A 22,730-nucleotide genomic window follows, 5' to 3' on the forward strand; every position below is an offset into this window, starting at 1 on the left:
GGAGTGATATCCAAAGACATAATGTCCTTCTTATGGCCCATAAAGGTATTGCCACTTAGGTCACATGTAATTTTCTCAACTTTAATCATAAATCTTAATACTGCTATTTGAGTTTGCTTCACATATTGGATAAGATTAAAGGCAATATGGTGTTCTAGAAAGATTATTGAATGAGAAGGCAGATGAACTAGACCAAGTCAAACCTAGGATCATTGGGCAAGATTTAACTTTATTTCCTTCAGTGATAAATTGAGGGTTATAGTAAATCTCTAAAGTTAAGAAGAAATTTTCATTCTAAAATTTTTTTCACTCTAAAATAATAGCTAGACTAAGACTTAGGAAGAAATGGCTTTATATGCTACCTCTGACACTAGCTATTTTGCCATGGGCAAATTACTTAATGTTTCTCATCCTCAGTATTCTTATATGTACAATGAGAATAATACCCATTCATATATTTGTTTCATGAATCGTGAAATACTGTTGAGATAATGTAAAGAATTTTTGAAAACTGTCATTCTGGGTCATGTGAACAAGATAAAAGGCTAAAAAATTTTTTTCTAACTCCCATAACTCTCAAATCTCTCTAAAACAGAAATTATGCATCAAAGATAAAGCCACTTCAGCTGTCTCTGTAGTCTAGGACAGCCGGAAACCAAAAAGGCATAAAAAAAAAAATAACCCATGAAGGAGTTAAAAAACACAAAAATCATGAACTGACATTCACTAACTCTGAGTTTACTCAGAACCCCTCCCTGTTTAATATTCTACCAGTATTGAGGCTACACTAGCAGACACAAGGATAGGGTCTTCATGGCATTGGAAAGATGGAGGGAGGAATGGGGTTGAGTTTTGTTTCAATTCTTAACCACTGCTTGACCCCAGTTTCAGATGGTGGAAGTTTGCTTAGAGACAATAACAAGTGATGGACAACAGCACTTCAGGGGCAAAAGCTAGCGAGGGTCTACAACCTCAGAGTACTAGGGTGGCAAAGCTCTGGACACAGGGCAGGACCCAGTGTGTAGGACGGTGTAGGGGTGTGACTGTGCAGCACTCCACTAAGCCTGAGGGAAAGAGAGTACAGCATAAAGCCATTTCTGACCATCCAATGGTCACTTTGGGCAGAGACCCAGACTGGTTAAGCATGAATTGCCCAGCATAGGAGAAGCCTGAAATACTTTGTAACTAATCCCTCTACCACCACCATCAGAAGAGACAAAGTTAGAAAGTGGATAGAGGAACATCACCTAAATTACCAAAATCTCAGGAGAAATAAACTCAAAAAACTTTAAACTCAAAAACCTTAAATCAAATAGGGAAAACATTAACAAAAGAAGGAAATGTGGTTTTCAGATCTATGAGTTTATGCATCTACGAATAAATATTGCAAAACAAAGGAAAATGACACAACACTTGAAATAGAGTTCTCTGTGAAGTGTGGGAATAATATGGAGCCATAACAATATTCCTGAAGGCCCAAAACAAAAATGAAAATGAGAAAAGAATGTGTGGCTTGCACAGTAAAAATAACTATTAAAATAGAAAAACTGGAATATGACATGGCAAGTCTCATCTAAGAAACAAAAGAGGGAACAATAGAATGAAGAATAATCTAAAAGAAGAAAGGCAAAAAATAACATTTTAAATAATACTTTATGCTCACCATGTAAACAAAACAAAGTGATTTTGAAGACAGCAGGCCGAGATTATCTACGTATCAGGTCTCCCTGAAGAAAAAGACAAAAAATGTTAATGCACAATGCAGGAAATAATAGACGTAAACTGCCCAGAATTTCTGAACATAAAAGTTCTTAACCTTTCCATGTGAATTCATTAATGCTAATGTCATCACCATGCTGCCAGTGCTAGCTTTGATTGATTGACACCACCTCACTTAATCTCCTCCCTCTTCTGACTGGAGAGCTGGAGACTGGGATACCAAACTCTTCCCAATGCTTTCCTTTAGAAGACAGACTGGACTTTCAGCCCACTCCATTCTGCATCTGATGTTTTATTTGGTTTCAACCCTGTGCAACGAGATGCCTTCCCACTAGATACACCCTGGTTTCCGCCCCATCTTTGCTTTCCTGACTCCCCTCAAATTGTCAATGTGAACTATAATAGTAAATGACTTGATTCTTTGTGACAGGTGGTAGCTCTGGTAGTTCGATGTCCGTTGCAGTAAAGGCTGCCAAGGATCTGAAGGAGGGTCAGCGTTGTGTGGTCATTTTGCCTGATTCTGTGAGGAATTACATGTAAGAAGTTTCCCTTAGGCAACCTTTTTTGTTTTCCTTTAATACCTCCTCTTTCCCTCTTTCCCTTCTTCCTTCCCTCCTTTTCTCTCTCTCTCTCTCTCTCTCCCTCTTTTTCTTTCCATGTCTGTCTGTCTCTATCTCTTTCTGTGTGTATTGACTCTGCATTATGACTAGTTCTAGAGTTTGTCTATGAGTGGTCTTTCCTTTTTATGAGAGATGGTCATATGATCTCTGGGATCTATGTCCGTAGATAGAGATATCATAGGGAAAGTAAATGCCCTTTATAATGCCACATTAGTGCTTATGGTTCTTTTGCATGCTGATGACAACAGCATTTTTTCCCTTCTGCATCCCCAAAAAACTTGTATGTATTCTGACTGGTAGCTGCTTCTTCCAGCATCAAAGCACAGTGGGAAATAATACACATGATGGGCACCAAGACTGAATCACAGAGCTCAAGATACAAATCCACACTCAAAATCCTACTTAGAAACTAAGAGAGTATTTGAATCGATATATCTAGAATCATTGTCATCAGTACCATCAGTACCACCTTTTTTGAAAAATCTTCAGGAGAACCAACAGCATCTGCTGGGACCCACAAATATCAGCTGCTTTGTTGACAGTTTTTAAAGCTAGTTTATGGTCAGCAAATATCCATTCTGAGGCTCCCTGGGCTGACCAAGTTGTACTGCATGTATTCTAGAGCAGGAGGAGAAAGGGACAGAACATCCAGGAAGAGGAGAAAGAGAACTTTTCTCTGAACACTTTGGTAATAGTGTTGTTTTTCACAACTTTATTCTATTAATTCTATATTCTCTTATCGAGTAGATTTCAGGACATTCCAATCCTTACCAATGAACTTTCTCTTGAAACTATAACTTCAGGATTTCAAACTTTGAGTCAGTTCCAAGTATTCCACTAGGCACAACACATAGGAAACAGTTACTATGAAGGTCTTTAAGCCCTCCAGAAACTGATAACATTGGTTCTCTGATGATTTATAGGTCCAAATTTCTGAGTGACAAGTGGATGTTTCAGAAGGGATTTATGAAGGAAGAAGATATGATGATTACTAAGCCATGGTAAGAAAGCCTTTTCCAGATTGCCAAATGCCAGTATTTTGGCAACTCGAGACATTTGGTATTCCACTTCGTCTGACTAGCATGGTAAATGAACAAAGAGCCATCTGATGAGGGAATTTCTCTCCAGAAACTAAAAATGTTTAAAGAATAGTGAGATATATATTGTATTTAACATGTGCTTTAACATATTTAACATGTATTGGTCAACCTGACATCTGGGAGAGGGGGTGGGGAGAAGAGGGGAAGAATTGGAGCAAGGGTTTTGCAATTGTCAATGCTAGAGAATTGCCCATGCATATATCTTGTAAATGAGGAGCTATAATTTAAAAAAAAAAGAATAATGAGCTAAAATACCTTAATGAGATAATCTGATAAGCAGCCAAGTAATCAATCATATTTTCTCATTTAAGTAATTCTTTTAATGAAAATGTTTCTGCATCTTGGCTATAATTTTCCCTTTCTCTTCAGTCCTCAGATGCACACACTTCTTTTTCATTTTTTCTCAGGTGGTGGCACCTCAAGATTCAAGAATTAAGTCTCTCTGCACCTTTGACAGTCTTACCAACTGTCACTTGCGAACGAACTATTGAAATCCTCCGAGAGAAGGGTTTTGACCAGGTACCAGTTGTTGATGAATCTGGGTAAGTCTAGACAATTCTTTCTCTCTCCAAAAATAAATTTTGTATGACTTTTTCTTATTTATTTGTATGACTTATTTCTTATTTTCTTATTTTAGAGTACAAACTTGCCAACATTTCATTTTTACTTCTATAGATTTTATTGAACTGAGATAGTATTGGTGACTGAGAAAAAAGAGATCTTTCCATATCATCCAGTCCTTTAATATTCCAGTGGAGCTGTGATTTCTTTTTGTAATTATTGTCTCCAGAAATACAGATACCAGTGTATTCCGTCCAGCTCTAGTTTGTTTGCCCATAAATTCATCACAGGGGATCCATTTAGTATATTAGGGACTTCCTTCAGTTAGTTCATTCAACATTGTAGCAAAATTGAGTAACCTGTAAGCAGTTCACTCATTTATTTAGCAGCTGCCTATTAAGTGGTCATTGTAGGCAACCACTGTGTCATATGCTAGGAAAGATATAAGAATAATAAGCAAATTATCCTTATCTAAACTTGGGACTTAAGAATATAGAAACATAGGAGTGTAGTCTACTACTAAGTACCAAAATAGACAAAATCCTGCCCTAGAAAGCAAATTTAAATTAAGGGGGAAAATCTGGATTTAAATTGTACCAATTGATGTAAAGGGTATATAAAATTGATAAGGATGAAATAAAGAGTTCCTGGATTATTTAGCTGAATTCCTTATTCACTGAGTGCTTATTGATTGGCAAAATTACTGTTAACTAACTGATTGAAGCTTAAAGCTCATTTGTAATGATTCTTGTTAGCCTGTCAGTTTGTTTTGTGACCTGGAATAAATTTGTGTTGCGAAGGTGGCACATTGGAACCTTGTTTCTTGTTTACTATTTACTGGAATTTAATACAAAATAGATTTGTCCATACCATAGACTCCTATGTATTTTGCAAAATATCTACCAACTTTTCATTCTTTCATAAACTCATATGAAAGTTCTAATCACTTAGTGAATGATGACACTGATTTAGGTCTTTTCTATTATTTGTCAAATGAAGTTTTCAGATCAAAACTTATCAGTAAAGAAATAAAATATCCATGTTCCTTTTTTTCCTTCTCTATTCTTTTTTTTTTTTTTAATAAAGCAAGAAACATAAAGGCATCAAACAAAAACTATTTCTGACTTTTATGGTAGCCCCTTGAGCAATCTGTTGATGTTGTCTGCTTGAGAAAGATTCAAATGCCTCTATTTTAGACATGTATCTCTGTGTTCTCTATATCCCTACAGTTTGATATTGGGAATGGTCACTCTTGGTAATATGCTTTCATCCTTGCTTGCTGGGAAGGTTCAGCCTTCGGACCAAGTTAGCAAAGTCATCTATAAGCAATTTCGTCAGGTAAAAATGTGGTTTACTCACCTAGCACATGCAATCAGACACACGAGCCTGTACTTGAAGTTATTTGGGCCCCCCTCCCCCAATTTTTTTTTTCATCAAACCATACTATGAAAGACTTGGAACACCTTCTAGAAAGAAAACTGAGCTATTGACTCACTAGTGACCCTTCATAGTGAGAGGTATATCATTTACATATTAATGGGATTTCAACTTAAACAAAACATTTATGAGTCTGAAATGATCATTGTGCTCTTTACAAAGAACAATGTATAGATTAAATAAGTCATAGCAGCTGTCTTCATGGATTCTTAATCTATAAGAGAATGAGGAGTGAAGATATACTCACATTTTTCTAAAATAATAATATATGGGGAAAGGAAGGGAACAAGAATTTGTTGAGCACATTTTTTCCAGCCACTCTAAGATAATTATTTAAGATGGAAGCATCTGTTCAAAGCCTACATAAGGAATAGTCATTCTTGACAGGAGAGAGGAAAAAATTCCTACCCTAACAAGGCACTTGAGCTCAGCCTTTAAAGACTAGTAATTTCAATAGCAGGATATTGAAACAGGACAGTAATAGGGACATTCAAAAATTCAATTTGTCCTTTCTTCAAAGTAATTCCTTAATAGATTCAATTAAATTACAGTTCACTTTGTGTAAAATACTGTACTAGGAGATAGAAGATAGTGAGATCAATAAAACAATCCTTGCCCTCATGGCAGGAGAGATAAAACAAATGGGAAAAACTTTTAAGTTGTGAAGTTTGAGCTACATTTTAAATTCTTTGGTGAAAGCTGGTTGATATATTTATAGAATTATTATCAAACCATGAAACATTTTCTTAGCCAGATTTGGATTTATTCAATATATGGCTAAAATCCTGGCCAAAAAAAAAAAAATTATTGTACTTCTTTACTTGTTAAACCCTCTTATTTAGTTTTTAATTGGGAAGTAGTGGGAGGTTTGAAGAGAAAATTCTATATAGCTTTGAATGTGTTGGAGCAAAGTACCTTCCAATGCAGCAATATTTTTTTTCTTTTGTGTTTTAAACTTGACTGTAATTTGATGAACAAAGAAGGTAACACTTTCCCACCACTATCTCATACCTTGAATCAACCACATCCACCTATCTCATAACTAACACAGGTCAAATTCTTAGTCCTTACAGACACACCGTCTAGAGGGGAGAAATTGTGCTTACCTGGAATATTTCAAAATAAAAGTATAAATATTTTATATTTGTATACATAGCATTTTACAGTTTACATAATATTTCTTAAAATGTACAAATTCTTCCTTTTGGCATTATTTTATACTTTATAGTATATGGTTAGTTTTTATATAGGTATTTAGTATCTAAATGTGCCAAAAATAGAAGCATTCCTTAAGATTATTCTTTAATAATAACCATAGGTCTTTCAAACCTAAATTTTCTGACATTCTATTAAAATCCTTAACTTTTTTGTTGTTAAATTTATCCAAGTCTGAGGGAGGCACATTTGAGCCGCCTAAAATGTTTATTTTATTACTTAGTCTTTATAGTTGTTAGTTTTTCCTTTAAGTATTTAGATGTTATTCTTCATTCAGTGTGTATATGTGTGTGTAAAAATATTAATATTGTTTTGTTACTTATAGCATCTTTTAACTTCCTATAGTATCTCTCCTTATGTCAGTCTTCTCTTATGTTTTGTCTGATAGCTATCAACATGATAGCTCCAGCTTTTAAAATTTGACTAAGACATAGTAAATTCTACCATCACTCCTTATTTCCTCTCAGTAAGCACCATTGTTTTAAATGCATTTCCTATAAACAACAAATTATTGGGTTTTGTTTTGTAATCTATTCGCCATCCTTCATTTTTCTGCCTTTCTGTATTTTCTGAATTCATTCTGTTCATTTTCATGATTATGAAATGTTTGTTTTTTCCTCTATCATATTCAAGTATAATAGTTTTTCTCTTCTCCCTCACCTATTAATATAAAGGGAAAAAAATGAAATCAGCACCTAAATATTTGTGGTTAATATTGCTGGGATTTACATAACACTTTCACATAACATTTCCTTACTTGGTTCTGTGAAGACTAGTGTTATACACAGTTAGATAGTATCAGAGCCAGGAACAGGAATGCAATTCATTCATTGTTCTTTTCTCCATACCAACATGCCTAGCATATACGAATATCGTTCTCTTTTATATTGTTTCTTCACTGCAAATTAACACACTTTTTCCGACTTAAAGGGGACCTACTGATGACAACATAGATTCTTTGTCCTTTGTTGAATGAAGGGTTGAAATTATTTACTTTCTAGTGAGGCAAACTCACATTTTGTTTCCATTCATATGCTACTTCTTCATTGTTCTGTTTTTTAAAAATTTGATGATGTTTTAAACTTGAAAAAAAAAAAACAGGAGGTAGAAGAAACAGCCATCATTTAAAATTTTTTAAATTCAATTTTATTTTTAATTACAAATTCTCTTCTTTCTTCTCCCCCAACCATTGAGAAGGAAAGAAAAATAAAACTCATTGCAAATGTGTTTATATAAATATTATATGTATGTATGTATATACATACACATATATAGTATAACCCACAAATTTATGAATTAGCCGTATCCAAAAAAGTAATATGTAACTAAATCTTTCAAAGTTGATTATTTTGACAATATTGTGTTACTCTTCTTCTGTTGTTCTGTTCTGTTATGTTCTTCTGGTTCTGTTCAACTTCACTCTATTAGTTTATACTATCTTTCTCCTTCCCTTCCTTCCTTCTTTCTCTTCCCTCCACTTCTTTCCCTTTCCTTCTCTTCCCTTCACACATGCTCTCTCTCTCTCTCTCTCTCTCTCTCTCTCTCTCTCTCTCTTTCTCACACACACACACACACGTGATTATTTTTTTTAATCATAGAATATTTAAAATGTTAGGTTCACACATTTGCTAATTTAGCTATTGACTCAGTTCACTTCAGTTTCTGTGAGAAACTTGAAGACTTTAAAGGAGGTAGGAATCTCATAGCTTTTTACTCTTCTCTTTGTCCCACAATCCTTTAAGGGGGTATGAGTGAGGTGTAGGACTCTCTAGGGAGCTAAGAGGCTTCATAAACATAGATAATCTTTATTTTGCAGATTCACCTGACAGATACCTTGGGGATGCTTTCCCACATCCTGGAGACGGACCATTTTGCTCTAGTGGTTCACGAACAGATTCAGTGTAAGTTTACTTTGTTATTCCCTCTGAGATAAGGTTTAAGGTCCAAATCCAAGGATCTTGGAGGTTCCTTATTTTTTTTTGTTTGTTTTCTTTATAAGTATTGTTTTATTGCACTGTTCTAACTTGAAATTCTTTAGAAAGAAGTAAAACCATACTTTGTTACTATCTAATTTAAAATCAGGCTTAATACTCCTGCCTTCATTCTTTAGCATTAGAAATAGGGGAACAGATTCTAGGTACATGTATATGTACAAGAAAGTTTTCTACTTTCTGGTTAAGAGTTCTGGGTCCCCAGTCAGGAAAACCTGAGTTCAAATGCAGCCTCAGATACTTCTCATCTGTGTAACTCAAAACAAGCCACATAATCTTTGTTTGCCTCAGTTTTTTTAACTGTAAAATGGGGATAATAATAACAACTATTTCATAAGGGGGCTATGAGGCTCAAATATTTGACATAATATTTGTAAAGCATGTGGCATAATGCCTGACTTATAGTAAATACTACATAAAAAAAGCATTCCCCTTCCCTAGGCTACCATTTCCCTTTCTGGAAGGAATATCACAAACTACACATCCCTTTTTTAGTTGTCATAGCCATGGGACCCACCAATCCTTTCCCTTGCATATCCTAAGCTTGCAGACTTGGATATATCATAACTCACAACTGGCTTCAAGCAAAATTGTGAACCCATGTATGACTTTATCCATATTCTCTATCTCATTTCTTCAAGCTAGATTCTCAGTGCTTTCCAAATCTATAATCAATTGATATGCAAAACAAAACAAAACTCCCATGTTTATAGCGAAAAGGCTAGAGACATTTTCCCCCTTTCCAGCTCCTTTCTCTTTTCCCCTCTTTTGTTCTCCTGACTAAAAGGGGCACAATAACACTAACCTTTTAAGATAATGTCCTCATCTCTACTATCTAACCCTCTGTATAAATTTAAAGGGTCTCCGAGTTCCCTTCCAACTCTGAAAAGGAAGGAAAGTTCTTGGAGTAGGAAGAGCAGCCAAAGGTAGAGGCTATGAGAATGTGTGTGAGTGGGAATTTTGATTCAGGTAACAAGGAATGTCTTACTAGGGTTGTAGAAGACTATTTTCAGATTCTTGAGATCTTGTGGAATCTTGCAAACTATATCGTCCACCACTATAAGGCTGATCTTTTCAAGACTCTAATCCTGTGCTATTGGAACCAAGTATATTAAAGGAACTATATATTCAGATCTTTTGACCTTCTTTATAAAAGTTATTTAAGTAGACTAAGGGTAATCTTACATTTAAAAGAAAAATCCAGGAATGTAGTTGATTCAATTCATTACTGAAACTTTAGCTACTGTTTTAGTTATTCAAATGTCAAATTTATTTCATGAATTGTTATCTTCATAGAGGTATAATATACTGTAAAAAACACTGAAAAGACTCAAAAGACCTGCATTTGAATTCTGAATCCATTATTATTTACTTGTTTTGTAACTGGGGTGAGTCACTTTTGAGATTTTACTTTCCCATTTCTAAAATGTGGATAATACTTGTGCTACCTACCTTAAACTAAATAGGTAAGTGGCTTAGTGGATGGAATGTTAGGCATGGAATCTGAAGACCACAGTTCAAATCCAGACTCAGATACTTCTAATTTATGTGACCCTGAGAAGGAAATGGTAAACCATTCCAGAATAACTGAACAATAACAAACTTGACTTTTTAACTTTTAAAAAATTCTGTATAGATGTAAAACTATCCAAAACAAACCCAAAAGACTTTGGAAAGAAAATACCATCTGCATCCAGAAAAAAGAACTATGGAGATTGAATGTAAATTAACACATGCTATGTTCATTTCTTTTTTCTGCTTTTTTTCTCTCCCATTTTGTTCTTTCCCATTTTCTGTTTTGTTCTAATTTTTTCTCCCAAAATGATTCATAAAGCAATGTGTATTAAAAATATTTAAAAAAAAAAAAGATGTAAGGATACATGGGGTAATAGAAAAGAGGACCAGCCCTTTGAATCAGGAAAACCTGAATTCAAGCCCTACTACATATATAAGCCAGCTATATGACTATGAGCATCTCACTTAATCTCTTAGTGTCTCTGGTCAACTCTCCAAAACTATGTTATATATTATTTATTGATCTGCTGTTGGAAAGAGGAGTTGTTTCTTCATTGGAATTCCTCACATTGATGAAATCACAAGTTTAGGCTGTCATCCAATTCACCCACAGTCTGCATGTGTTAATGTATGAAAATTATAAGCTATTGTATTTTGCAAAGCTTATTATGTGATTCATTACTAAAGAAAAATGAATCACAAGTTATTGTTCATGCCATAAGGACTGGATATATCAAAGAGATTTACAGATCTGTATCATCAAAAAAAGGTTTAATATTCCTACATAGGAAATTATCAGTAGCTAATTTATTAAAATAGTGATTTTTTTCAGAATTTTTTATAGTTTCTTACCTACTGTTACTTTCAATAGTAGGGTGAATGTTTTCAGTTGTTTTTCCAATAATGAAGATTGCCAGTGAGGTTTCTTTGACCTGGTCATTTTTCTAACATTTTGACTTTAATACACTTGGCTCCTACAGCACAGGACCAGTCCTTGTCAGAAATAGTAGAAGGGATTTCAGGTATGTACACTTAACTTTCCTTAGCCTCAGTTTTCTTATCTGTAAAATGAGGATAATATATCAGTAGCACTTGTTTCACAAGATAATGGTAAAGCTCAAATGACGTCATGTTTATAAAAGGGTTTGCAAACTTTTAAGCTCTATATAAATGCTTGGAGGTAATGGTGGTGGTGGTGGTAGTAGGAGTAATTGCAATTCTATTTATATTTATTTATATGTATGTGTATATAACCACATAACACTCAAAATCCCTAAAAAGCAAGCCTTGCCTTCCCTCCAAAAGTATAGTAGAGCTTCCTGAAACCCCAAGTCAGGAAGCAGGCCAGAAAAATAAGCAAAAAGAATCCTTTCATAAAGAACAATTATGGTGGCAGGAATGTTCAAGACCAAAACATGAAAAAGAGAATAATTTCAAAACAACCTCAAGTAAAACCTCAGACAATAATACAACTTGGACACAAACTCATCCAGAATTCCTAAAAGGGAGGAAGTAAGAAATGTTTTTAAAAATCTTTTAAAATGTTTTTATAGTTGGAAAAAATGAAAAAGGAATGACAGCTATAGAAGAAAGAATTGGAAAACTTAGCATACCTTGTCCAAGCAACAAATTCCCTGAAAATTAGACTAGACCAAACAGCAGCCATGAAATACTGAAACAAAGTCAAAAGATTGAAAAACAAAGAAGAAAGTATAAGATGTCTCATAATAAAAACAACTAACCAGGAGAAAAAAAAAACATCAAGATTCATTAGATTATCTGACCACCATGACTAAAAAAAGAACCAAGACATCCTATTTCAAGAATTCTTAAAATAAAACTGCTCATATCTCTTCAAAGCAGAGGGCAAAGTGGAATGAAACCAATGGTCATCTCCTGAAAGAAACCTCAAAATGAAAACTCCCAGGAACATCATAGTCAAAATCTAAAGGTTCCAGGTCAAAGAAAAAAATATTGCAAGCAGTGAGAAAGAAAGAATTCAAGTATTGGAAAGCCAGTCAGGATCACATATGTATGATTTAGCAGCCACCACTGTAAAGAAGAAGAGAACTGGAATACAGAATTCCAAGACACAAAGAATATGGGACTTAACATTCACTGAATAACATACCTAGTAGAACTGAGCATAATACTATAAAGGGAAAAATGAATTTTTAATAAAAATAGAGGACTTTTAAGCAATTCTGTTGAAAAGATGAACATTATGGAGAGATTTTGAAGTTCAGTCAGGAATAAAGAGAAACATAAAAAAGTAAAAATGAATGAACAATGATGAAGGACTAAATAAGAATTCATAACTTATATTGAAATATGGGAAAGATGATTTATCTGTTCCTTCTGAACCCTGTCATTTGCAAGGTTCATAAAAAAGCCAATTAGACAAGGCTATGAAGGGGTTCTCTAAATCAAGAAAAAAATGGAAAAAGAGAGTAAAATAAACACCCTGGTAGAGGGTTAGGAACAAGGAAGGAAAACAGGGTTAGTGAAAATTTCTCATGTAATAAGGATGCCAAGTAAACATCTATATAATCAAGAAGGAGGGAAAGGAGAGTGGCTGACACTTGAACTGTACTCTCATCTGAATTGGTCAAAAGAAGGGAGAATACAAACACAAATAGGTACAAAAATCTATTCCATTCAGCAGGGCAAAGTAAGATGCAAGGGAGGGTGAATTTGAGGGTAGGTAGGTTAAGGAAGAGATTGGGCCAAAGAAAAACAAATTATAAGGATACACAAATATTGTCAGGTGACAAAGTATGAAAATCTGAGAAGTTCCTCAAAAATAGAAGAATGACTGAACAAGTCATAGTACATGGATGTGGTGTATTATGCTGATCTTTTAAGTGTGTACTAACTTACCAGTAGTCCAGAGTTCTAATAATGAAACATGTAAAGACTTGAGATTTTTTAAGAGTCTTTATAGCTGGTGGGTATATTTTTTACAGTAACACTTATTTTGAGATATGGTTCATATTTAAAGATTAATATTATCTATTGAATTTCTCTATGTATCCCTATCTTACACATAAGACTACATTGTTTTAGAAATATTTTATTTGATGGAAGAGTATAGAAGTAAACACGGGACTGCCTCTCGCCAGCCCTGAAAATACTGGAGCAAAGTCATCTGAAGTACAATTATTTACAAGCCCAGCTGTTCCCTGATTTGAACAGAATTGCTCTGGTACCTTTGAATGTCTGCGGAAAGAGCTTCTTGAGAAAGAATTGGTGTTCAGTTTTTTCTTAAGTTTTCCAGGAAATTAATAAAGTTGCTTTTCTTTTATTCTTTTTTTTTAAATCCCTAGATCACAGTAATGGCAACTCCAATCAAAGACATATGGTGTTTGGTGTTGTCACAGCTATTGATCTGCTGAATTTTGTGGCTGCCCGAGAAAGAGAACAGAAGACAAGTTAATCTCAAGTACTCTGCATAAAGATGCCACTAAAAGAAAACTGCAAGGCCGTCTTCTTATTTCTTCTTCTCTTTTTGTACTAGCTTAAAAATGTTCTTATGATTTGATTTTTCTAGAACTGACATTTTTTAACATCAAGGTATAAACTCACTATGTAACACAATAAGCATTGCTTTAATATTTTGTCAATAAATAGCATGTAGGGTGGCATCTGATTTAGTAAAGAAACATTAACCTTATCACCAGAAATGTTATCAATTTTTCTTTTTAAGTACTTACAGAGATACATCTCTTTATGTTACAATTAATTTGGTGATTTAAAAATATCTAATTTCTTTAAGTCTAAATTTGCTAAATATAACAAAATGATTAGTTTCTAAAATAAAACTGGGGGTGGTTGGAAATGTCAAGGTCTTATAGAGGAACAAGTAGTATTCCTTCTTTATTTACCAATTATCTTACCAAAGAAAAAGCCTATGAGGCACAGAGTTCATCATTAGTCATAGCCCTGGTGCCAAAGAAGAAAAGGGCTCTGCTATCAGAGGATATAGTTTGGGATTCAGCACTTAATTTTTACACATTCCCTAAGTAAAAAAAAAAATTTGGGATATAAGTTCAGATGCTGAATTCTCAGTCACAAATATCTCTCATAGGCTTATATATCTAAGGAGAGAAGAGACACAGCTGGGAGATGCAACACGCAGTTCAGTACAAGATCAGAACAGAGAGTGAAGCAAGAGAAATGAGATGCACACAGGAGGGTGGTGAGATTGGAAGGACACAAGGCAATCTGATGGGGTCCCAGAATGGAGATAGCAAATGGAAATATGCACTCACCATAAGTGAAACAAGTATGGATTTTTCTTAGATTCTTCTCTGGTTCTAACCAGACCAATCATGGAAAGCCAGAAGCTTAGAGCAGAGGACAAAGAATCCAGGTTCACAACTGATGTTAATTCATGCTTGGGGGAAAGCAGAGAGAAATTATCAACTAGTTGATAATCAAACAGGCTTCACATTTTACTGCAGATCTTACCAAATGTATAATTTGGGTTTTTTGAGATTCCCCTGGCTTCTTTCTTTAGAAGGTTAGGGAGGCCACTATTTAGCTCCAATAACTACGAATAATATTTTTTAAAGACTGAGAACAAAACAGCCATTATTCTGGAGCAATGTGAGACGTCCTAGAGAAAGACATTCTGCAAAGCTTAGGTTATGTTATTATGAAAGTACACTAGTCACTTAGAGCCAGAAAAAAACCCCAAATCTAATGACAAGTTTCTGTAGCCTAAATGTAGTATAATATTAGCTTCTTGGCACTAGGTCTTGAGAACAGTGTCCTCTAAACCCTTTTATCCCTACTGATAAATTTTTTGAGCACCTCATATAGATATATTTACTTATGTATATGTCATATGTGTCATATTAATCATGTACATATAAAACAAAAAATTTTTAATAAGGTTTAGATAAACAAAATAACATTTAATTTAGAATCACTGTAGTTTGGCAGGAGAGTGACATGATCAGACCTGTACTTCAGGATATGTGCGAAAGGGGTTGAAATAAAAAGACTAATTAGGAAGTCTATTAAAAATAGTAAAAAATGATGTGGGCCTAAATTAAGGTGCTGACTTTGTGAGGAGAAAGCAGAGATTGTTGCAAGAAATATGAAAGCAGCAGAATTTACAAAATATGGCAAATAATTGGAGATATGAGGCAAGGGAATTTGAGGAGTTGATGACACTGTTTATTAACCTGATTAACTGGAGTCATGTCCTTTACAGAAATACAAAATTCTGGAAGAGGAACTGACATAGGAGGAAAGATAAGATGTGCCATACAGATCATAATCAATGCATACTTGTTCATCCTGTCCCCCTGAAAATGAAAGGGAGAGTAGAGTACTGTTCTTATTGGTCATTGTCTCCCCTGAGCTTTGACTGATGTCCAGCAAACTCTTATCACTCCCTATCTCCTTTTTACTTATACATTTACCTGTTTTTGAATAATTTGTTTTGGTATGTATTTCATTATATCATAGAAATATTTCAGGAAACACACAAAAAAACCCCACATGTATAGAAAAGGCAGAATTTTAGAAGTAGAAGGAACTTTAGAGATTATCTTGATGGGTTATTCCCAAAGCTCTGGGGGACTGGGAAGATGGTGATACCCTCAGGAGTAATAAGAGAGATGGGAAGAATTTGGGGGAAAAGATAATGAGTTCATTTTTGGATATGTTGAATTTAAGATGTCTGTAGAATATCCAGTTTGAGGTGTTTAATAAGCAGTAGAAGGTATAAGATTGAAGGTCAGGAGAGAGGTTAAGATTGAGTAAGTGGATTTGAGAATCACCGGGGTGATTATTAATATAGCTTATGTATGAAATTGAGTGAAATAGTAGAGGAAGTGAGCTCAGTTTAGAGATCTAGGGGATATAGTTAATAGGTAAGAGATGAAAAGGGTTATCAACAGCATTAGAGAGTTGCTAAGTGATTATAAATGAGGATTGAGAAAGAGATATTAGATTTGGCAACTAAGAGATGGTTAAAAACTTTAGATAGAGCAGTATGAAAAGGTCAGAAGGCAGACTGTGGAGAGTTGAGAGTGACAGGAAAGGAAATAGAATCACCTAACATCAATTCCCTTTTCAAAGAGTTTAGTAGGAGAGATTTGAGATGATAATGGGGATGGTTGGATCAAGGGAGGGTTTTTTGAGGATGAAGGAGACGCTGTGTGTGTAAGAAGTAGGGAGAGATTGAAGATAAAGAATTGGGATGTAGGGGGTCCAGTCTGTTGGAAAAGATCAAAGAGCATGGCATTATATGTGGGAGGGATTGGCCTTGGCAGGGAGAAGGGCTATCTCTTCATGTGATACAGGGCTGAAAGAGGAGATAGTGGCAGAAGGCATCTGGTTGGTGTGAGACAAGGAGGAGAAAAGAGGGAGCTCTTGACAAATAGCCTTAATATTTTTCAGTAAAATATGAGGTAAGGATCTCAGTTGAGAGAAGGAGAAAAAAACTGAGGAATTGAGAAATTAGAACTTTTGAGGTCATATCAATATATTTATTAAAGTTCCCTGGTATGAGCTGAGGAATTGGTGAGGGGAGAAAGATTGTGAGCCAGGCATTGAGACTCATTGAGGAAGGAAGAGGAATATCTTAGAGATCTGTAGATGATAGCTACTAGAATTTTTATTGGGTGGTAGATATGGATTGTGTGAACCTCAGAGGAGGAAAGTGTCTTATTTAAGTGACTAAACCCACAAACCTTGACTTCCAAACTGACACATTTCACATCACACCACAAACTTCCAGAACTACAAAATAATATTTTTTTTCTTCCAAATAGCAATTTTCAACTCTATTCAGTGAATCATATAAGGGAATTCCAGAACATGGAAGTATATGATAGCATGTTCAAAGAAATGAGCATCTTAGTGTGTGACTGAGGTATAGTAGGGGAGTAAGACAGTGAATGAGTTGAACAGGTTTTAGGGCATTTAAGGGGTTGCCATTATTTAGATTGAAATACTCTTTTATGAGGGCCGGAATTGAGGGGAGATTGTGAGACTCACTGCAGAAAGAAGGGGAGTATCCTGGAGGTCAGTAGACAAAGCTACCACAATTTTGATTGGGGTGGTAGGTATGGATTGAGTATCAAAGGATGAGAGATTACTGAATGATAGTGGTTGAGGGAGATCCTGAATGTGGCAATGAGAAGCAAACTTTTCCAACTCCTTCATCTCAACGAGTAAGTTGAGGGGAATGAGTGAAAGTACAGCCAGTGTTGGAAGGGACAGCCAGAGAAACTCATCAGGAATGAACCATTGATAACCAGAAGATGGAAGGAATGAGAAAGGATGATTTAGGATGAAAGCAAGTTTGTTGCCCATGCAGCAGGCATTCCAGAGGGCAAGGGATGGGTAGTTTGGGAGTGGGTCGTTGGGAGGATTGTAGAAAATGGGAATAGAAGATCATCAGTTGTAAATGGAGAATAAAGTTTGAATAGAAATAGAAATTAAAAACTTGATAGTGATTCAGGATGACTGGATGGGAAGGGTATAACCAAGAAGTTTATAATAACCATCAAAGGAAGACTTTAGATTTTCAATGTTTATAGGATTTTGCTTTCTGTATGGAATCCTTTCAGTGCCTTAAGCATTTCCAGACAGGGAGAAGGAATTTTATAATTTGGCTTCCCTAAAGCAGGAGACCAGGTTTGAGACTTGATGATATCAAGCCTTCTCTCTTCATTACCCAGTAGGAGATCAATGATATGAAATGGCTCTTCCTCCCAAGGGGGATTGCTTATAAGAACCTGAATGCCTAGAGGGTGATCTTGGGCAGCAGACCTTTGCAGAAAGCATCTAGAATACTTTTTAACTTTTTTTTTGTCTCATGCAACTCTTTGAAGGTCTGGTAAAGTCTGTGAACCTCTTCTTAGAATGTTTTTAAATACATAAAAAACTTACAAAAGAAATCAATTACATTGAAATTCAGGATATGTGGACATCCTGTACAGTTCTCAAAATAGTTTTTCAAAACATCAAATTTAGAGATCTCAAATTAAAAATCTCTTGCCATCTATAAAGGATCTCTTCCATTTAGAACTCTGCATGAGATGTCCTTTGCGATATTGGGAAATATCTTTGGTAAACATCTTTCTGTTTTATAACCATTTGGCATTTATAATCAGAGAGCTATTAAGTAATGTTTGTTGTTGCATCTCTCAGTGAATTTTGTAAACAATAAATAAATAGATCCTCTGTATTTTTCAATCAATTGTGTGATCACATGACTTTTTTCTAAGCTCTTGATACCCTCTCTTTTTACAAATATTTTGAGAATTATTCTTTAAACTCCTCAGTTGTCTCTCCAGTACAAACCATTGTCCTGTATATTTGATCTTAACTAGCTTCTCTCCTATGTTTTCTTTTTAACTGCCATTTCTATTTTCTTATCCAGTAAACAGTGTTTCAAACAGTTTTGAAAGTTCCCCATCAAGTCACTTAGCTTCTCAGTATCAATTTCCTCTTCTGTAAAATAAGGATTATAATGGCATCTACTTCACAAAGTTATCTTGGACTTCAAATAAAATAACACTTTATAAAATATAACTTGCTATATTAATATTAGTTCTTGTTCTTATTGTGATGAATCAACATCCAAATGTAATAATTTCACTGTCATTGATGAGAATAATTCATTTCAGAAATCTTAATGGATATTTCCATTTTTCTTATAGTTATTGTCCTCTCAATTTCATTTTAAACTCTGAGTGATCTGCTTTAATTAAGTCTCCTAATAAACTTATTTTGTAATTTTCTTTACCCTCTTCTGTTTTTCACTGTTGCATGAGTTGGTAATCTTATGTTATTCTCTTCTATAAGATTTATAAACGAGTTTCTCTTTTAAATTATTTTTGTCCTTGGTTGCTATATCTCTCCCAGTAACCCCAAATAAATGTTTGCTGGCTGAGGCATTTTTAGGGTCTTTGGATTTTTTGTTATGGCAACTGATTTATATCAGTGAAATATTCTTACGAAATAGTGGTGTCTGTCTGCATGGCAACTAATTTTGCTCATCAAAATTGAGAAGGAAGAACGGAAAGAAAGAACATTTATTAAACATTAGTTACGTCTTGGGCACTGTCTGAAGCACTTTGCAAAAATTTTATTTTACACATTTTACAAACCAAGAAGGAACTTACATAAAAATATTTACATAAAAAAAGGGAGGGAGGTTAATTTGAAATCTCATTACCATGCTGATTGACTCAGATTTGATACTCAATGACTTCACTATTTCCTCAGTTGCCTCTTCTTTCTTATTTGAGAGCTGAAAGTTGTTCACCTTTATAAACACTTCCTAAAGCCATTCTTTATAGAAGAACTTTTCAGATGAACAAATATCCTAAGATAAAATCATCAGCAGAATCTGGTGAAGAACCAGCCCAACAACCAAGTTTCAGCAATGAGTTGACATTACAGAAAAGACATTATGTCCTTGAGGGAGAAAACTGAACTAAGCAAAGGAACATCTTGAAGGGAGGAGGTGGGGGACTGCCCTCTTGGTAGAGAAAATCAGAAGCAAAATAAAGGTATAAGCAACACTCAGCTAAGTTTAGAGCTGTTGAATGCCACATTTGGAAAAGGAGACATGATTTATTCTTACCTTTATCCCAGATCTTATTGCTTATAGTTACTTGAGTAAAGTAAAGCCCATGTATGCCGTAGTAAGAGAAAGTAATCAAATAGAATAGAGTTTAAAAAGATCAAACAAGTATGTAAATGAAGTGACCCAAGATATACACACACACACACACAACACAGTTTTTCTTCTACATGTCTGATGTAGAACTCCAAGAGTTCTTTTGTGCTTAAAACCAAGTTTCATTTTAATTTGAGGTTTTGAATGTAGGTGTTTAAACACTGTTATCCTCTTCTGCGTTTGTTTTTTGGTTTTCCTTGGCACCATTTAACTTTTGATAGTCAAGTTTTGTTATGATTTGTTATAATTGTAAAATAAAAAGATTATAGGAGTAACAATTCAAATATCTTTTTTTTTGTTTTGTTTTGTTTTTTGCTCATTGTCCTCCTCCCCCAGCCTATTTCAATACTTTTAAAATTAAATTCTGCTTCTGGGTTGGAGAAGGCATTCTTGGAAGTTCAGGACTGCAAGCTTTGACTTCTAGCTTGGTGTTGTACTGTCGCCTCAGGGGGTGCACCTGGTGCTATGGTGGGACTGGGGTGTGTGTGTGTGTATGTTGTTATTCTGGTCCTCGGGAATACAGAGTGGGAACTGCCCTCAGTCTTTCATCTATGCTGGGTCTCAGTGCCTCCCAGTGCCGAATCAGGATTTGTTGCTGGCTTGCTGGAACACTGCCTGCCCTGGAATGTACTCCCTTTTATCCAATTGTGACAGACTTTTCTTGTTGACCTTCCCTTGTGGTATTGGGCGGGAGTATTCAATCCCATCCCCACTCCCAATTACCCATAATAATAAGTGAACGTTCAAGCAATGAAGGAAAAGGAAACATGAAAACAAGAGGGAGTCAGAGCTAAATGAATGTAAAAAGAGAAAGGTGCAGAAAGGAAAAGATTTAAGAGGAAAGCTAGTTTATTTCCAATGGCACAGACATTACAGAGAGCCAAGCAGAAGAATTGGGTTTCTTTAAAATAAGATTGGAGGATTTGGGGTTTGGAGTTTGAAAATAAAGGAGTGGTCACTACAGGATCTAGAATAGCATTTGAACAAATACAAAGGGGTGTTTAAAATCCTGGGAGCTGGTGAGTATGAAGTGGGGAAAAAGGATGTGAATCACTGAGAAATAAGTTTAGTTAGATTATCACAGACTGGTGGGGTAATAAGAAAATAACAATAATAGTAATTAATAATAAAATAATAATTTATTATTATTATTAATAAAAATAAAATAATTGGGTAATAAGAAAAGCAAGAGAAGAGAAGGCAGGCTGTAATGAATTAGTTGTAGGTGGCCTCAGGTGATCCCTACCTGAAGCTCAAAGAAAGGGCAAGATGGCCTGAAGATCATACTTGCTCAGTGTATAATAATAATCGAATCCATAGGAGCTGATGAGATCACCAAATGAGATAGTGTTAAGGAAGAAAGAAATAGAGAGCTTTGGACAGAACCCGAAGGGAGGCCCACACTTAGTGGGCCTGGCTTGGATGAAAATCCAGCAAAGGACACCAAGAAAGAATATTCAGACATCGAAGAACCAGGGGAAAGTAACTAAGACTAGATTTGAACTCAGGGATTCTAGACTCTAGATCCAGAGCTCTTTCTACTGTATCACTTAGCTGCCTGTAACAAATAATGGGATAGTTTCAGAGAAATCTAGAAAGATATTTATGAAGTGATGCTGAGTGAAATGAGTAAAATCAGGGAAAGAACTTATGCAACAACAGCGTTGGGAAACAACTTTGCAAGACTTAAGAATAATGATTAATGTAATGACCATCCACCATTTTAGAGGACCAATGATAAAGCATGCTCTCCACTTAGTGACAGAAGGGATCAGCTCAAAAGTTGAAGCATGAGATATAGACTATTGGATATAATATTTATTTTGCTCTCCCTTGAAGAAAGAGAGACAGAGAGACAGAGACAGAGAGAAAAGGAAAAAAAAAAAAAGAAAAAGGTCATTGAAACGTTTTTTAAAACACCCAAAAAAACCCTTAAGAAATACCAAAGGAATTGCAAACAAGATTTCTTTTTTTAAATTACATGTCTTTATTATACTCTTAATAAGAAAGCTATATATAGTAATCAGTTCCATGAACAACCCTCTTATATGTTCTACTATATATGTATGTGGAAGTATTCATCTTTTTTAGTGTTAAATTTAGAATTTTCAAAAATTAAAAAGTACTATGGCAAAGATTTTGTTTTAATTAAAAGGTATTTTCTTCCTTGTTCCTCTGATTTTTTAATATGACCTTTCATATCCAATTTATATATTCGTTTGGAACTTCTTGTGGGATATGGTAAAAATCTTGGTCTAAACCAAATTTCTGCTAGACTTTTTCCAGCTTTCACAGTAGTTTTTATAGACTTAGACTTTTTCCAAATTTGGCAGGAAAATAGTAATTTTAGTTTTCTTTTAAATCCTCATTTTTAAGTTGTCCAGACTCATTTTTCAAATTTTTTTCTTTATACTGTTTCTTCATAAAATAGTTTTTGACAATTGTTAAATGGCTGAAGTTTCTCAACTAATTTCTCACTTCTCCATACTTTATCTCAGATTTTTATAGATCAAATTTAAACTTCCACACTCTCCCTAACTCCATAGGGAGAAGTATCTTGTAGAAGGATAGTTATAATGAAACTCCTGGTTTCCATAGTTTCCAGTTAGTCTCCATAAAAGAGGCTTTTGATTTACAATTTATACATTTTGTTTTCCCTGTAAATTGTAAGCTCCTTGAAATTGGAGATTCTTTCATTTTCACTTTATTTTTTGCAGGACCTTCCCACTTCCCCTCTTAACTCCCTCCATTACTTTCACCCCCCTTCTCTGTTGAAATCTTAACCATCTATCAGGGTTCAGCTTAGATGCTACCTCCCTCATACAGGTTTTATTTTTCTCCCCACGATATAGTCTCTCCATCC

At 34.8% G+C, this 22,730-nt stretch overlaps 1 protein-coding gene across 3 annotated transcripts in view; it reads left to right on the forward strand.

Annotated features, from left to right (window-relative positions):
- Positions 1–18,923, forward strand: part of CBS (cystathionine beta-synthase) — a 254,157-nt gene extending 235,234 nt beyond the window's left edge. For 2 of the 3 annotated variants that reach the window (XM_051984797.1, XM_051984796.1), the window contains exons 11-17: positions 2,150–2,255; positions 3,263–3,340; positions 3,847–3,981; positions 5,230–5,338; positions 8,469–8,553; positions 11,139–11,180; positions 13,485–18,923. In XM_051984797.1, coding sequence (XP_051840757.1) covers positions 2,150–2,255; positions 3,263–3,340; positions 3,847–3,981; positions 5,230–5,338; positions 8,469–8,553; positions 11,139–11,180; positions 13,485–13,594 — 665 coding nt within the window. In that variant the 3' untranslated portion in view covers positions 13,595–18,923. The remainder of the gene's footprint in view (positions 1–2,149; positions 2,256–3,262; positions 3,341–3,846; positions 3,982–5,229; positions 5,339–8,468; positions 8,554–11,138; positions 11,181–13,484) is intronic. The other variant, XM_051984798.1, reaches the window with a different exon arrangement.
- The last annotated feature ends 3,807 nt before the right edge of the window (positions 18,924–22,730 follow it).

The sequence above is a fragment of the Antechinus flavipes genome, chromosome 3 (genome assembly GCF_016432865.1).
Source record: "Antechinus flavipes isolate AdamAnt ecotype Samford, QLD, Australia chromosome 3, AdamAnt_v2, whole genome shotgun sequence".
NCBI classification, from domain to species: Eukaryota; Metazoa; Chordata; class Mammalia; order Dasyuromorphia; family Dasyuridae; genus Antechinus; species Antechinus flavipes.